This window comes from Miniopterus schreibersii (genome assembly GCF_964146895.1).
Source record: "Miniopterus schreibersii genome assembly, chromosome: 7".
NCBI lineage: Eukaryota > Metazoa > Chordata > Mammalia > Chiroptera > Miniopteridae > Miniopterus > Miniopterus schreibersii.
Window position 1 is genome coordinate 17,039,983 of NC_138108.1, and position 17,781 is coordinate 17,057,763.

General features: G+C 39.3%; 1 protein-coding gene across 1 annotated transcript in view; it reads right to left on the bottom strand.

The window, feature by feature from the left end:
• Positions 1-190: 190 nt before the first annotated feature.
• The window catches only part of CPS1 (carbamoyl-phosphate synthase 1), a 145,909-nt gene continuing 128,318 nt past the window's right edge, over positions 191-17,781 (bottom strand). The window contains exons 33-39 of the mRNA XM_081142905.1: positions 17,214-17,384; positions 14,941-15,015; positions 12,196-12,294; positions 4,668-4,727; positions 3,833-3,945; positions 2,033-2,162; positions 191-1,271 (exon numbers count right to left, since the gene is read on the bottom strand). Coding sequence (XP_080999031.1) covers positions 1,173-1,271; positions 2,033-2,162; positions 3,833-3,945; positions 4,668-4,727; positions 12,196-12,294; positions 14,941-15,015; positions 17,214-17,384 — 747 coding nt within the window. The 3' untranslated portion in view covers positions 191-1,172. The remainder of the gene's footprint in view (positions 1,272-2,032; positions 2,163-3,832; positions 3,946-4,667; positions 4,728-12,195; positions 12,295-14,940; positions 15,016-17,213; positions 17,385-17,781) is intronic.

A 17,781-nucleotide genomic window follows, 5' to 3' on the forward strand; every position in this document is an offset into this window, starting at 1 on the left:
GGGAAACAAGAAAAAAATGCAATGGCCTAGGCCTCATTATTTTTAATATTAATTTGCTAGACATACCCTATATGTCTAGAAAAAAGACAAAGTGATATGATCCTGGCTCTAAGCCCTGCTTCATCAGAGAGGTGAACTAATTTTATATATCAACACAAAATAAGTAAATAAATGCGAGAATACAACTGCATTGCCTCTTAACAGTATTTTATTTAAAAGTTCACAATTAGAGCACTTGTAATAACACAAAAAGTTTAAAGATACAAAGGCTGCCTTGAAGGAAGGGCTTCTCTTGTATGCGGGAGGAAAGGGGACCTTGTGCTTAAAATGTGTGCGACTCACAGTGCAGCGTGGGCCTCAGTAGATCATCAGAATCCATAGTCTGAAGGGAATGAATGTAACTCCCAAGTGTATCGAAAGTTGGCAGGGAGTGGGGGAGGGCAGGGAGGTGGCATAAATCTGAAGATTTCAGTTGGCTCAGGTTAAAACTCCAAAGAACAACAGGAATAAACCTGCCTCAGCGGTATCTACCCTCTGCTGACATACTCCAAAACCCAAAACTGCAAACTAGTGTCCTTTAAAGAAATCTGTTCCTTAAAGACCTCAGTCACACTTCTCAAATTCAGCACTGTGGGAAGGGATCACGATATTCCTGGGTGGGCCAGATACAAGGATTACTAAAAAGGAACAGCAAACAGGCATCATGATGAAGGGCTTCATAAATTAGATCCATGCTTCATTTTATCAAATCTTTAGAGCATTCTGCCTGGCGAAAGGGTCCTGAGTGTGGCGGCTATTTTCAAACAATGACAGTAGTGTCTGTGAAGTGCACAGAGAAAGAGTTCAGGAGACAGAGAAGCAACGTTTCCTACCTTGATTACCCTTAATCAGCACCATCAAATGTTAGCTGCGAGGAAGCGCGTGGGGAAGCGTAGCCCACCCAAAGTGAGGCACGATAGAGGAATGCATTCTCGCGAAGAACAGGTTACTTAGGAAGGACTCTCTATGCAAGGTTTTTGAAAAGTGACTGACGACAATTTAATGGTGAAAGAAAAGAACATTAAGGCGTAACTGAGTAAACTGAAATAAAGTCTGGTGTCTGTGTTCATCTCTGGGAAAGGAAGGTGGGAATCAGTTCCTTGGTTCAGGAAGGGAGCCGGGCCTCCACTTCTCTATGCCCCCTTCCCGGCACTGGACTGCCTGTAGTGGAAAAGACTCTTGGAGTCCACAGTGCGAGACTTCTGCACGGCCTCAGCGAAAAGTTTGGTCACCTGAAAACAGAAGGGTAGGAATCTCAGCAACCCAGATGATATGAAAGTGAATGTTTAATGAGGCAGGAGTGAAAAGTCACAGTGTCTGCTCCCAGTTTTCAAAGGGGCATGGGATGAAAGAAACAAATTTTTAAATTTAATTGGGACTTTCTGCTATATCTCAGACCTCACCATGAATATGCTTATCCCACCCCCGCCCCCCCATTCCCCGCCCCCTGAAGAGGGATTAAAACTGACCCAGGGAAAAAGTAGGATGCGCAGGAAGTTAATGAGTCCCTAAGAATAGCTCTTCCCCCTGTGATAAAGAACCTGGGGGATCACGTCCGAGTGGAGCTGAACAGGCCGCACGCGATCATTTTCTGTGAACTGAACAACTGTTTGCACTGTATCTGGGTCTTCAGTTATCATGAACCTGTTGCTCTTACGTGGTGGTTTTCACTTAGAAACAATGGAATAAGAGCTTGTATCCTTAATCCATGCCACACCACACTTCTTATTTAAAGGATAATTGCACGGGTAATGAGAGAGCCATGGCTGTCCGTGGCTTTTGATTATCTCAATTGCTTGATCACCCACTGTCTCAGCTAGGCCATGACCTGCCATAACAGCATCATTATTTTAGATTCTATTCAGAAATCCCCCTCCATTCTGAATGTTCTAAGAAGGAAAGGGGAGAGGTGTGCATAGATCAATGAACCCACGTAAGGGAGGCACAGAAACAAAAATTCTCCTGCAGCCTGGATTTGAGAAAAAGACCGTACCTGGAAGTTAGTGAGGAGAGCAATTCCGCTGTCGACGGCTGTCCTCCGAATCACGTAATTATCGTGGACAAACTTCGTGTTGTTGTTGGGGAGGTTAATCACCAGGTCAATGCTGCCGTCTCTAATCAGCCTGGGAGAACCAACGGAACAAACAAAAGCTTGCAGGTGACCATGGGTATTTTATAATTAGTTTTAAAAATACTAACGTAAATTACTCTCCTAGCCATTTGGAGTCAATGCCATACCGAGCTGACTGCCATCTGTCCCCCTCTCAGTAAATGTTCACGTTACACTATTTGGGGGTTATAATTTTATTACTGTGCTCTTGAAAGAATTCTGGTGAAAGTCTAACTAATTGAAGGGAAAGGTTTGTTTTCTCTTGAAAATGCTACCTTGGTAATTTGATAGGTATTTACTTATTTTACAAGGAGGTGATTCGCCCAGCGTCGAAGCCCAGTCCTCCCCATATTTCCACTCCCAGATCAACTTTACTTCACTGTGGCTTCCCAGTGCCTCTCGGCTGATGGTATGAGAATGCAGGTCACCTGATTCTGAGTTAAACTACTTCACATTCTCTTGCTGGGCAGCTACACACACAGGAGACATTTAAATGTCAAAGGCATGAAGTAATGCTAATTATTGTTTTACAAAGCTCTAAGCAAGGGCTTATAACATCACTGGAAGTCTACAAAGGTCTGAAAAATTTGCCCTCCTTTTATTAACTTGATACTGATTTATAGGTTACCTTCTTAGGAGCTCTAACAATAGCCTAGTGCATAGAATTTGGTATGACTTAGTCATTCAATGGGGTGTAATATCCTGGAGCAACTGAGAATTATCTCCTCTGTACCTATGCCACATAGTCCTGTGTTTACATAATGGTGTCCCCTGGGGTCACATAGCTTGCTGAAATAATATGTCTTACAGCTCTAATGATGACATAGCCTAAGGCACAGTGACCAATTGATCAAAGAATGCAAATTAGGTGATCCAGTGACTGACATTATCATAGCTCTCATCATAGTCTCCTGCACGTGGCAAGATCTCGAGAAATTGAGTCACTGATGCATAAGGTCAGTGAAAGACAGCTGGTCAAACTTGTACTTGACATGCACATAGATATAAATAGACAGATGATAGATATAGATGATAGATAGATGATAGATGATAGATAGATAGATAGATAGATAGATAGATAGATAGATAGATAGATGATAGATAGATAGATAGATAGATAGATAGATAGATAGATAGATAGATGATAGATAGATGATAGATGATAGATAGATGATAGATAGATAGATAGATAGATAGATAGATAGATAGATAGATAGATAGATAGATAGATAGATAGATGATAGATAGATATAGATAGATAGATGATAGATAGATGATAGACAGATGATAGATAGATGATAGATAGATAGATGATAGATAGACAGATAGAGATATAGATATATAAGTTTAATGTCAAATATAAAGTCCTACATTACAGTCTTCATGACCATGACTCTCATCACTGAGATCTTGGGGTCTGTCAAGGAAAGCCCCCTTACTAGCAACTATTTTGAAAGATGCCGCATGTCACCATGTGCACATACATATGACATCATGTGTTCATAGGGATAGCAAAGTTCATGAGAATGAAACTTTACTATCACCCACAGATTCACTCATTTTAAACTGGTTGACCAAGAGGATTTATAGAAGTCATGCAAGAGGGTAAAGTGTTCACATCACACTAGTTCCCAAGGTTAATCCTCTGTTTTGTTATCACAGACAACTCTGCCCAGTTCTTACTTTCTGATGGAAGAGAGGCTGGGATTCTGTCCTTCCTGAGATGGCCATGCCACGGGGGTGGCGGGGACATTGTTGGCATTGAGCCAGTCTGACGTGGCTTCCGTGGCAAAGAGCTGTGTTTAAAATGGAAAAGTCAGTTACTGTACCACAGGGAAGGCTCTCATGAAGCAAAGAAGCCTACATGTCATTTAAAACACAAAGTACAATAAAATATGAGAAACAATATGATTCCATGAATAGAGATTTGGACTCAGTATACATAGTCATGGGCACTTCAAATATTTTTAAATTTATTTGCAGTGGTAAAAAATTTCATAACCTCCATTGTAACTGCTTTTGTAGAGCAGAAAAATAAAAAATTATTCATGGCTGATTATTCATTGTTATTAGGTCAACAAAGCCGACCACCACAGGCCCACCCTGAGCCTTAGGAGCTACTTTGTTGCATTAAACCAGGCTTTGTGTGAATGTATTCATAGCAAATATGTTTTTTCTTTCTTTTTATTGTTGACACTATTACAACAAGAAGTTTTGCCTATAACTGTAGCAACTGGACACTATGACTACATATGTAAACAGAAAAAGGGAAAATATATGGAAATGCATTGGAACTTTGTCCCAGTTCTGTGTAAGCTAAACTTTCTAAGTTTGTGATAACTGTATTAAAACTTAAAGCTAGTCTTTCTAATTATTTTATTCATTGAAGACTTGAAACTATTAACTTAGGACATATTTTGATCTACTTAATTCCCTAAGATTTTTTTCAACATTCTCTTTTGTGGAGAGAGTTCAACACTGACAGGAAACAATTCATCAAAAAATTAATATCACATACCTTGAAACCTTCATTGTGTAATTGTTCGGCCACCCCAAGGAATCTCGGACGGAATGATTGCTGAAATTAAAGGAATTTAATAAAATTCACTTTCTAGATATCCATGCTCTTTATTTAGTCATATGCAATATGGTATTTTCCCTGCCATTATAAGAGGCAATGCCATTGTTGCCAGGTGTTTTATATCTAAAGATGACAAGTTTTATCGTTTATCTTCTTACAGTGAGTATGAGTTCTTACTTATTTTTCCAATATAGATACAATCCCACCTACATTCTTATTCTCTGTTCTCTTTTTACCTTGCCCTCAACTTCCTTCATTCCCCATTTAATCCATTTAAGCTCTATGGGCAGATGCAGACGGACCCCAGTTCTGCACAGATCCTCTCACTCAGGGAGTAGCTAAAGAGCTCCATGCCAAGCCCGCCTTGCTGGATGTTTTGCCTGTTGGACCTGTTCTCGCTGCTGAGTTCAAACCTTGTGCCGCCCTTCAGTTACTAGGCCCTGCCCTAGTAGCTCGTGCACAGCGCCGGCAATAAGTCAACCACTTGAAACTCCCTTTTGAGAGAATGGGCTCTGGAGTCGCCAGCTGCATTTCAAATCCTGGCTTTACCATTCATCACTGGTTAGAAAAGCTAATGTCTTTGAGCTTTCATTTCTTCATTTTTAAAACAGCAGTGAGAATAATAGTGTACCTACTTCTTGGGGCCCTGCGATAAACTGTGTGACCTTGAGCAACTTACTTAAATCTCTCTCCATGATGCCCTTTCCCCACCCGTTAAACAGGAATAGAACAGTATCCGAATCATGGGGTCCTTGTGAGTACTCTAAAGGGGACCAAAGTTCCCCCCCCGGAAAAAAACAGTGCCTTTTGGGATATTGATTTTAAACCGGTTAATAAGAAACAAGATTCAGAAAGAACCTTCTGCCCTCCCCTTTTCCTGCCTAAGAGATTCACATGGAAAGGTCTGCTTTGGAAGAGGAACCTTAACAAATGCACCTTAATATTAGATAGGAAGGCTCCAGGAGGGGCCTGGTAGCTAGACCCCCGCCCCCTAGCCCCTCGCTCCCCCCCCACCATATTGTTACATTGTTTCTGAGCTGCTCAGCAAGAACTTGCCTGCCACCTGTGTTACACTGCTCCCCAGCTACCTACCAATTGCTTATTTCGCCTTTCGCCATACTGGCCTATAAACCTCAGCTGCCCATTGCATTTCAGGTCTCCTATCTCATGACACCCCAGCATGTACATCCATAATAAACTTTGTACATGTTCTCCTGTTAATCTGTTTCTGCTCATTTGATTAGCCCAGCTAGAAGAACTTAGAAGGTGAGAGGAAAAGAAGTATTTTTTTAAGTCCTCACAACTCAATGAATGAATTTAAAGTAAGAACTACTAAGTGCTAGAAGAGCGACTTAGCATAATTACTGGCCCATTAAGAGTTCTCATTAAGTATTATTATCATTATTCAAATAGCTGTGTGGTGTTTTTCCTCCCAGACACTAGATTCCTGCTCCTGCCCCTTAGTTTCCAGCCTGGGTTCCTCTCCTGGCTGTCACACTTACAACACAAACCAACTTCCTCCTCACATTTATTTTACTTTGGACAGGCTTCCCTAACATTGCATCTCCCTGTTCAGATATTTTCCTATAGTCATTGCTGGGACCTTCTGGAGCCCCAGCTGGACCCATCTAGTTTCCAGGTCCTGCCTTCCCTGGATTCCTGCTCATGGCCATCAGGGTTCCCCAGTTCTGAACCCACCTCCTTCCTGGGGCCTAAAGCCAGTAAGTGCAAGACAGTAGTCAGGGTGAAAGAAAGCGAAGCTAAGTGGCCTGTCCAAAGACCAGCCCATGACCTTGAGCTCATTAACATGAGCACATGAGTAACTGAGTGTGCCAAATCATACGAAGTTAAAAACATCCAGTCTGCATTAAATAAGGCCATTTTGACTGTTTTCCCTTATAAAAAGTTTATATACAGATGACATAATTTGGTTACTTTAGTAAATGTTTTGTGATCTATTTATTATATTAGTAATGGTTATTATATTATATTTTATATTATATTAGTAATGGATTTTTTCATGATCTTATTTCAGAATTTTAGAGAAATTACAATTTCAATAACAAAACATATCAAGATCCTTGCACAACTTTGATAATATTTACTTGCAGAGGCTTTTTGAGAACAGATCTAAATCCTAGGAAAAGACTCCAAAGACTGTGTTCAAATATAGAATTATTTCAGATTCTGTCCCTCTCATCCAAGAACTGCAGTTTTATGAGAGGAAACTATTGGCAAAGAGAAGAGATAAATGCAACTGGATGAATCTCGGTTAAGGCAGGCTCAAGGGTTATTCATGACAGTCTTCTAGAACATGAGCTGTAACCATGCCCAGAAAAGTAGCTTTCCATTTCCACTTAGTACCAAAGAAGAAGAATGGGTTTCGCTGCAAGAAACTCATGGGTAGACACAAAAAATAAATAAGTATAAAATCAGAGGGTAGCTCAGAGGTGTTAGGGCAGCTTAATGAGATGTGCACCAGTCTCTTTAAGAACAGGTTAGGCAGAACAGGACAATCATTCGTTCAAGTTTGGCTCAAGTTTGATTCTGCTCGGAAAGCAAGGGACTGAATTAGATGGCATTTTTAGGTTTTCTTCATGTTTTAAGTTTCCTGAAATACAGCAAATATACATGAAATATTCTAAATAGTATAAATGAACTTCTGAATTTTGGAACTTCTGCTAAACACAGAGCAGACTTAAGTAAGCACCAAAGAACATTAGAAGGCTCAACATAAAGGCCTCCAACAAACACGCAATGACTAATTAATAGATTAATCATGAACTGAACAAACTATTGTCAATCTCCTAAATGATCCTCTAGCAAAAAGTCACTGATAATATATGGGCATAGTATAACATAATGTTGAACCAGTTTTCTAAAATACCACTTCTCAAGTACAGTAATGCTCAAAATGTGGTCCCCTGGGAAATGGGCTTCACCCGGAAATTTGTTTAAAACATGAACATTTGGGCCCTGCCCCAGATCTACAGAATCAGGAACTCTGAGCCTGAGTCCCAGTAATCTACGTTTCAGCAAACCCCCCCGGTGATTCTGACACACACTTAAGTCTAGGAATAGGAGGGGATAGGAGATAGGAGGGCCATCTTTCTCTCATTTTGTAACTGGAAGTGAAGATGCACTAACCTTGGCCAAAGACACAGTGAAAAATGTTGAGGGAGGAGTACTAGAATGTAATTTTTTTCCTTGACCATTTTAAAGTAAAATAAGTCAGCAAGTCCTCTAAGACCCGCAGACACCAGTCAGAACCTCATTATGGAGCTGTTTCGTGCTGGAAAAGATAAATATCCTACATGACAGTATTGGCAGTTCCCAGCCAGGCAACCACTCTGCCTCCCGGTCTGGGGTGTTGGCTTTCATAGCCACATTATAAACTTCTATCAAACATGTATTGAACACTTGTGACACATAAAACAGCCTCTCTACAAAAAGAAATTACAGCTGTCAGCTTGCATCTGAGCAGCCCCGGATTTAATAGCTGATTGAAAATACCTGGGTAAGAAACCATTTGTAACTAGAGGTGAAAAGTACAAGCTGATTTATTTCCTGGAAAATGTTTATAAGAAAGTCCTTTAAAAATTTTATATATATATATATATATATATATATATATATATATATATATCCCCCAATTATCATTTTCACATTACTCCAACTTCTGGCTGCAGAACAGAGAAGCCAGGCTAATATTGTGTGATGCCTGTGGACTCTACAGGGACATCTGGGCTGACAACTCTATGGCGGTTCCTAATGATTCTGTATTGAAGATAAAAGGTGATTCGAGTCACTTGGAGTTGTCTTTTTCGAATCGAATGCTTGCTCTGTGCTTCTGAGCAATGCTGAGGCGCAGATGCCGGGATGGCGCTCGCCTCTCCACACGCAACACAGAATAGCCCCATCAGAGGGGAATAACCAGCGAGGGCCTTGGTCAACTCTCGAGTGAATCATTTATTGTTAAAGGGTGTTCCAGAAAACTTCAAAACAAGGCAGACCGTCTGCTCATAGCAACTAAAAATAAACCCTGATGGGATGAAAGGAAACTAGAAACACTACAAGGGAATCAACGATGATTTTGTTCCCATGTAAAGCTGCATTGTGTTTTTCTAATAGCAGGATCCATGCCTACGGCGAGCCTCTTGGTAGAGACACTGTGCATGTAATAGGTAAGTTAACAAGGATCCCTTGACAAAATCTAAATCCTGATTTTTTCCAAAGTCCTACAGGTACACCATGTTGATGCTATAAGTATTTCAAATTTCCTAGGTAATTTGACTCATAGGATTTAACCTTGGAAGGGCAGACACAGGGGGTCTATGTGTGTAAAGGATTAGGAGGGGAAAGAGAAGAGAAATGAAAAAAGAAAAAGTTAAGAATTCTGCAAGAAAACCAATGAGTATATGCATGCCCCCCCCACACACACACAAACACACATCCACATACAAGCTATTTACTAAATGTTCGAAGTGGCTGATATTCGCTAGTAATAATTACTATTTAAAATATCTGTTAAACCACCAACAATAATAAAAATGTTCCCTGGCCCAGAGTCACGTTTACCTCTTCTCATTATTTCTCTTTTCCCCCAATTTTATCTTATGACCCATTGTAAAATATTAATAATAAACTAAGGAATCTTCAATTAAACTTTTCTACTCATAGCAGGCTGGTGGGTCAGGGCAGGGAGATGAGTGGGATGGATATTGACCAACCTCCCCATTTGTATATCCTGGAAAAATAGGGCAAATTAGCTGCGACAGCGCTGGCTGCCAGTGCTCTCCTGTGGGTGAAGTCCACACACCTGCTAGATCAGTGATGGCCTTAGGAAGTCACAATGCACTTGTGGGCTTTCTTTCTTAGAACATCACTGCATAACTCAACTAAATGCCTTCCCTTGTACTTACTGGCCCTAACCCCCATTTATATATTAGCAGTACTATTTTTGGTCCTTTTAAGTTCTGACTTTATATATTCAAATGAGTTTATATGAATTCTTCTGACCTAGTGGAGTCATGTTAAATAAATTTGTTTTTTAAAAATACGATGTATCCTGAGATATGGAACCCTTCATTACTTTGTCCACAGTTGCTATGAAGTTTGGGTAAAAACTTGCAATTAGATTTGGTCCCATTCTAACTAAGAAGATGCTGGTGACTTTTATAGCTAATAATTCTCTAGTTAGTATAGCCTGTCATATTGTTCAGTTAAGTTTATGACTACATACTTTTAAAATGACTATAAAGGAAAGTCCTTCGTATAGTAATGGAGAGACTATACATTAACTGTTGGTGATGGCAGCTTTCCTTGCCTCCCATATAAAGTAGGTCAGAAGATGATTCTTGTATATCTCTGAAGGCTTACAGTAATGCTGATCAAATTTACCGCAGCTGCAAATATTTTATTAAATACAATTTTATTAAGTATTTCTTTAAATATTTTTTTGTCTTTGTAATTAAAAACACCTATATATTTAAATCCCTAAGATTATGTACTCATGCACAGGGAGAGAGTTCTTTGCAATAACTCATGTAGCTGCTGGAACAATTTCTTTAAAAAAAAAGAGTTTGTGGGAAGGTGGAATCTCAATGGACAGAACCCCTTGCTGAAGAAAACTCTTTTTTCCTCCCAAAACCCTTTCTTTCCTGCAAAGCAAAAATTCCGTTCACTGATGCCAAAATTACACAAATACTTCATAGGGATCAAATTAATTTTTGCCTCATATTTCCCTGCAGCACTGGAACCAAACAAGGTGCAATTTTATACATCACTGCCTTTTTAAACTGGTATTTTAAAATGTTAGCACTATATGATTCGTTGCGAAGATAGGGATTAAGGGCACGGTCTCCTCTGAATGCCCCCAGGTCTCACATTAAACTTTAAGCCATAGCTGGAAGTTGGGCAAATACTCTCATACTTGCAACTTAATAATACTTAGTACCCATTCATAAGGTAATGAGTCTCTCATAAGGTGTGATGTGTCTCTAAACTGCCATTAAGCTTTGTAGTTGCAAGTCATCTTGTTAGTCTCTGCTCTCACTGTTCACCATCACCCTTTTGGCACCTTTAGGAAGTAAAATCCCAAGTTACTCTTTGCAGAAACTTCTCCAAAGCGACTACCCATCCAGTCTCCAGGGTCTAATCTGCAGATATTAAGACACCCTAATGAGATGGCGTGTATAATAATCACCCACTGGCTTGAGAATACCTGGTACTGTTCTAATTATATTTTAATGATTTTTATGTAACCATGCAGGGTTTGAGCTTATTAAAAATGCGGCAGGGGTGATGCAGAAGACCATCTATTGTTTGCAAAGGATCCAAGAATTACTAATCTCAAAAGAAAGTGAATGACCCCTTGGAAGCATCTAGTATTTTTCAGGAAATTTATAAACAGAACAGGTTCTACATTCTTGCAATAATTATTCCAAGGAGTTTCTGGGCTACCATTTTGCACTAAGATTGATATTTGGCCTGCAATAATAAACCAATAATGTCCTTTTCATTATATGAACATATTCACTTGTAATTATTGCACCCTGCTTCGACAGAGAAGGCTTACCAAATACTGATATTTGAAGAACCTCCACAGTATACTGTGGGATAGATATGCTGGCTTTCCTAAGCCCATTAAGTCACTGCCCTTTAAGGACTTTCAATTAGTCATGGAGAGCGAGGCTAAGAAATTTCTCAAATAATATCCACGTCTTCAACTTTAAATCTCTGACGTTTAGTAGAAATTGAAATGTGAATGAATGAAGGTAAGAAAGGAAGGGACAGAGGTCAGGAAGAGAATAATACGACCTCAGTTTGGGAGATGCGTTGGGTTAGAGATCAGATAGAGGTGTCCAGCAGACTGTTGGAAACATGAGATGGCTGAGGATTGCGATTTAAAGGTGATTGTTGCAGATAGGAAGATGGATATTATAGACGTAGATGAGCTGGAAAAGGGGAAAGTTAAGAGATGGAGATAGACAAAGACAGACGGGGGGAGAGGAAGAGAGATGGAGATAGACAGAGACAGACGGGGGGGGGCGAGAAAGAGAGATGGAGATAGACAGAGAGAGAGAGAGAGAAAGGAGCGAGGCCCAACCTTTTGGAAAGCCTATGTTCAGAGCTAAGGAGGAATGACTAAGAATAAAACATATAGAAAAGATGTAACCAAACAATGAAGGAGACTCCTTTAAAAGGAGCCCTAAATATCTTTCAGAACAAATATCCTTTCATTAAAGACTTTTTATTTCTGTCTTTTTTATTTATCCACTTAATTTTATTGTCCACTGCAATGGAGAAAGGCAAAAATCAGGGAGCATATAGAGAACATGCTTTCTATAAGTTGCTGTTTTCTTTAGAAGAACCACTGTCCCCCTCCTATACCATAATTAAGGTCCCTTCCCCCAACCATTCCCAGCACGTGCCCACGGCATGCACACAACCGCACGCCACGTACCTGGATTCCAATCAGGATGCCTTTCTGGGGGATCTTAAATCCTGTAGAAAGCATTGCCTTTAGGAAAGCTGTGTGAATACCTTCTCCAAAGCAAGCCACCTGTTTAGAATAAGTGAAAAAAATAAAATAAAGGAAGCAAGTAATAGTCAACCACCTTTACCAAAAAAAAAAAAATTACAAATGGAAAGCAGTTTATTCATAGACTCCATCGCCAGATATTATTGCATTGCCCATGCAATCTGAATTCGGGGATGAAAAGGCTGGCCAGGGCAGATGTATCTTATGTTTTTAATTAAGCATAATGAATGAATAAGCAATTCTTTCTCTATCCAACAACACTCCGCGGAACAACATAACTGGATTCTACCGTGAGTTATTTGGATACAAATCACAGCTTCTGGTCCATAACGTGGTGAGTTACCAAATGTTAATACGACATAATGTTTAAATAACAGTGTGTGTTGTGTGTGCTATGCAACAGTGCATGAATTCACAGGTCAGTAGCACAAATGCATAACTGCTGAGCAATCGGTTAGGAGCCCTTTCATACAGCTCATGAGAAAGCCTTCTGAGCAATTCAGCAAGTCCATGAAAATCTCAAAGGAGTTTGTTTGTTTTTTATAATTTTCATATAATGAACCTAAATGCCATGCTACTAGCCCTGAATCCCGCAGCCATAAGTAAACAATTCCGAACTATATAATGTTACCATAGATAGAGGCTTCACCAACAGTAATTGTGCTACAATATAAGTACAGGTCACATGGCCAGCATAACTCCAGAATAAATGGTACATGTGAGTATGCTGGGAGTAGACTCGGCCACGCACATCGTCCTTTGGCACAAGTACAGAACCACCATTATAGTAAATAACACTGATGGCCACATTCCTTCTTTAAGAAAGAAAAGTTCTCATCACTTTGACCTTCAGCTGACCACCAGGATACAGGGTGGGGCAAGAGTAGGTTTACAGTTGTGAGTATGCAAAACAGAGTGTTTATTCTTTTATTATAACTTATTAATTATTGTATTGTTTTCCATACAAACAACTGTAAACCTACAGTGAACCTACGGTTATACAGTGAACGTTTTCTTTGGTCAAGTTCTGGTCAACTAACTTAATGGGACCCAATTCTAATGAAAGAACCTGGGCCATCCCATCATAAGTTGAGATACAACAACACATAAGTGGTTTCAGCAGTTTTCTACATAAAAACATATAAAGTAGTCAGATATTCAAGTAAAAATTAGGACTGATATCCCCACCTCACCACTGGGAAAATAAAACGCCCCTTACCTAGATCAGGAGCTAAAGGTTCATTCAATCCCTCAATAAGCCATGTGAACACTGAGAACATCTTTTTGAAGCATAATTGACATTGCACTAAGCTAGAATTATTATTCTGATTTCGGTTATACAGTGGACCTTGTAACATCACACTTCGTGACACTTGGAAATATGACTCTAATAATGGAAGGAGAATTATTTCTTTTTATATTTCTGAAACAGACACAACAAAGGGGGAGCTGAATTTCTAATTCTTTCATATTTTCATATTTCAACAACTCCAATAATGTATGTCTGGAGGCAGAATGGACTTCAGCACTGAAAATAGATTTGTCACACTAGAGCAAACAGTGTGAAGGAAAACAGATCTCTCCCTGATCTGAACCCTGGACCAGCTGAAAATAGCCCCACTACTGAGTGATAACCCGGAAGAGAGCCTCCTTCAATGGCCCAGAAACGTAATAGAGGTCCCGCATTTTAAAGTTAGGTTTTTCTCACCTATTAAATTAAAAGCAGCAGCAAAGGAGCTAAGAGAATGCGGTCATCAGACTACATACAAACAAGATAGCCATTTATTCCTCACTGACTGCTTTCCTGTCTCACTTGGCTTCTCATCACAGACCCTGCTTGTAACCAGGCAACCATATAAAACATCAAGTACTTGTTGCAATTAAATGTTTCCTCTTTCAGGTTTTCCTCAATACCAGGAGGAAACAGTGATGCCTCACAGTCTGATGTTGACAGTCTGACGTCCACAGATGAGAATTTGAAGGTTGTATCTGGTAAGTCTGTCAAGGGCCAGGTGATTCATAAAATGTCCTGACACTGACATGTAGGGAACTTTCTAGAATCTGACAGCTCTCTACAAGAAACACATTTCACATTCTTGAAGAAACCTTCAGCTGACAGAGGCCCAACACAAGTGAAGAGGGACATCCAGTGGCCAGTCCCATTATAGTTTATAGGTAATCCCCAAGAGATTCAAGTTGCTTTGAAAGTGGTTCTGAAATTTTGCATATACTCGCATGTTGCACAATATTTAGGTCCATGATCTTTCTGATGCTGTACATTCATTTTACATATTGCTTGTAAAAATCCACTGATCTAATGGGGGGGGGGGGGAAGGATGTTGCAGAGAGACCTGAGAATCTTAAAATAAAAAGAAAGACCCAGAAGATATTTGAAAGATATTCTTAGTGTGTAATGTGGAAACGAATTAAGAACACATGTATTATATTCACATGTTGAAATATATAAGTGAGGATTTGGACTCTGGTCCCCCAAACTAAAAGATTTTTCTTTAGCTCAAAATTCTAAAGCCCTTTCAGGCTTACTCTGATAGCAGATCTTTGTGTTCCCCTTACTATTTACTAACTTATTTTACTACATTCAGATCATAAAGCCATTTATTTCAAAGCAGATTTAACGAAAGTGGTCCTGGACCATTAACTAGTTACCTCTCCAGTGGAAGCCATCTCACATCGCAGAATGGGGTCAGCATCCCTCAGCCGGGGCCAGGAAAACATTGGAGCCTGTCAGAAATAATAGGGAGGGAAAATATGTGAGAAAGGTACAAAAGGACTAAGAGAGAAGAAATACATTTAGTGAATCAACTCTCACACAACTCATTTAGGCTATGGTAGACATGTAAAAAAATATCTTTGGTCCAAGCATCTGACTTGAAAAATAGCTTTAAAACTCTGTTCCAAGAATTTCCTGAGCTCTTGGCCAAAAACTTGGGTTAAATAATCACAAATTATTTCTGTAAATGGGGCCCCTGTGACCAGTCTAAGCCAGTGTTTCTAATCTGGCCTACACAGAGTCTTACTGGAGTGATTTCAAACGAAGTCTGCTGGGCATTGGTCTACCCAAACAGAGTTCAAACACATTTTTTTCTTGGTTGGCTTTATGAAACATTCCTCTTCTTGTTTTGATCATTTGAACTTGTGACAAGCCACCTTGCCAGAAATTTCTGTCTTTAAGCTGACTTCTGAGATATTAAACTGTTGTTGACACCTCTTAAAAAGCTTTGAAAAACATTCTGCTTGGAAACACTTTTGCTCAGAACTTTCATATGTACTAGAATATAGATAGGAGTGCTTCTTTTTCATTCATTTTTATCAGTGCAACTCACTAAGAACTGAATTCTTATTTCTTGCATATACCCATTTATCTGGTCTAGACTACTTTACCTTTGATGCTGGCACCCCTCCGAGTTGTCATGGGAATTCTAGCTTGGAGTCATTTCACTGGGTCATCATAGTCAAATGATTATATATACGTTCCTGCATTCCAGCTTCCCAATACCCTCATCTGTTTATATCCACCCACCTTATTAGGGCTCTATTAAAACTGACTATAAGTAAGTAATTTGAAAATAGTAGATTCATATACAATGATAACTAGGAAAGAAGTAAACTGGAAGATATAGTGTATTTTGAAAAGTGCCTATCTATCCATTAATATTGTTTTTAGTGTGAAATTGTTTCATACATGTGTGCAAATGTATATATATTCCTGTGTCTATGAATAAAAAACATGAATTTGAAATTTACATATAGAATCTTCAGTGGAAAAATATTTTTCAGGACTTTGTTGGTCTCAAAAAAATTTATGTATATATATCCCCTTGAAAACTTTAACAATTTATGTTTTGTCATAGTGTCCAGGATTAAAATGCCACAACCCTCCCCCAACATAAAAGGCAACATTCTATTTCAGTGTGCTATAAATTCCAAGGCATCCTAAATTATTTACTTAAGTAAGATTAATAAATATTTTTTATTTATAGCTTCATCTTAAAGCTTCCACTGTAAAAGTCAGAAGGCAGACTCTCCTCTGTAACACAATTATGGTTGAGGTCACCAGTACATGTAGGAATGGAAGTCCTTTGAAAGCATCTAAAATATGTAAGTGTCACATAAGTATATTACTCAATATAAATTAATTTCATGTGTGCTTCATCTAAAAAATTTATACATATTTATACAATATCTCAGTAATCGTCATGCTTGTCCAATAAAGTAGTTAAAGTCATAATTATAAATATTCTGCATGGGTAACAGTGAGGGAGCTTGAGAAGCACAATGGCTTCATTACAAATATCACCAGAAATATACACAAATATTGGAAATTAGTGAAGAAAAAGCCTTGTTTTCTTGGTTACTCTTCATAAAGGTACTGGCATTTTCATCACTTTTACAGCACCACTGTAAACAGTAACCACTATCTCAACTTTTCAAGTGGGAAAATTATGCCACTAAAGAAAGTAAAGACTAAGCAACAGCGGCCACGGTGGGAAGAATTTAACCAACACCACAGGACTAAGACTTTTACAAGATTCATGCATTCTTGAAGTCTTGGCACAGTTCAAAAGTGGCTCAATTCAAGCCTTATCCTAACAACATATGTCCATGATTTCTGTTTACCAGCTAAACTGGCACCATAGTGCATCAGCGCATAAACGTAGTTTCTAATTCACTCAGCTAGCTAGTCGGTTTTGAAGTTATGCAATTCTAAACGATTTAAAATTTTTTTTGAAATGCACAGTAGTTCCCATAAAGTTGACTGCAGTGCACTTTCATTGCATTAGTCAAAGGAAACATCATAACTCCCCAGTCCAGCACTTTAGTGAGAAGGTTCATAAAATATCGATTGTTTGATGAAAAATTATTCCTGTAGTTTCCTTAGAACTTACAAAAACGACTAATAGAGTTTTTTCAAATGTTACCTTAATTGCAACATAGTCAGCAGGAATGATGGGATGTTCCAATGTTGGAAGAGGCTTCTCATCGATGCTCTCTCCAATCATCACTTTGGTGGCCACATCAATGAAGTCTACCCCGAGTGTCTTGGAAACAAAGGGGAAGGATCGAGATGCTCGCAGGTTACACTCAATCACCTAGAGAGACAAAATTCAAAAGGAGAGAAAGGATGGTGAGTGCTAATGACAACAAGATTGGCATTCTCCCCACCAGGTGAGTTCTAGCTGTTACTGACTGGGGAGCAGCCCTTGTTTTGCCAGATTCTCCCTTTACTCCCACTGTTGGCACTCTTGCTAACTGGTTTTCTTTCAGTCAGCATCTTTAACTGGGACTTTCTTTCCCCTTTCCACAGTTCCACCACACACTGCTGATGGACTGATGTTAATACAGAGCTCAGATAATCCCACATCCCTACCAAAAGCCATCATTGGATTTTCACTGGCCATCAGACTGAGGTCTCGCCCTTGAAGGCCTTCTACCTCCTGTCTCAGTGTGCGTCTCTGTGTTATCTTGTGCCACTTTCATGGCCCCAAT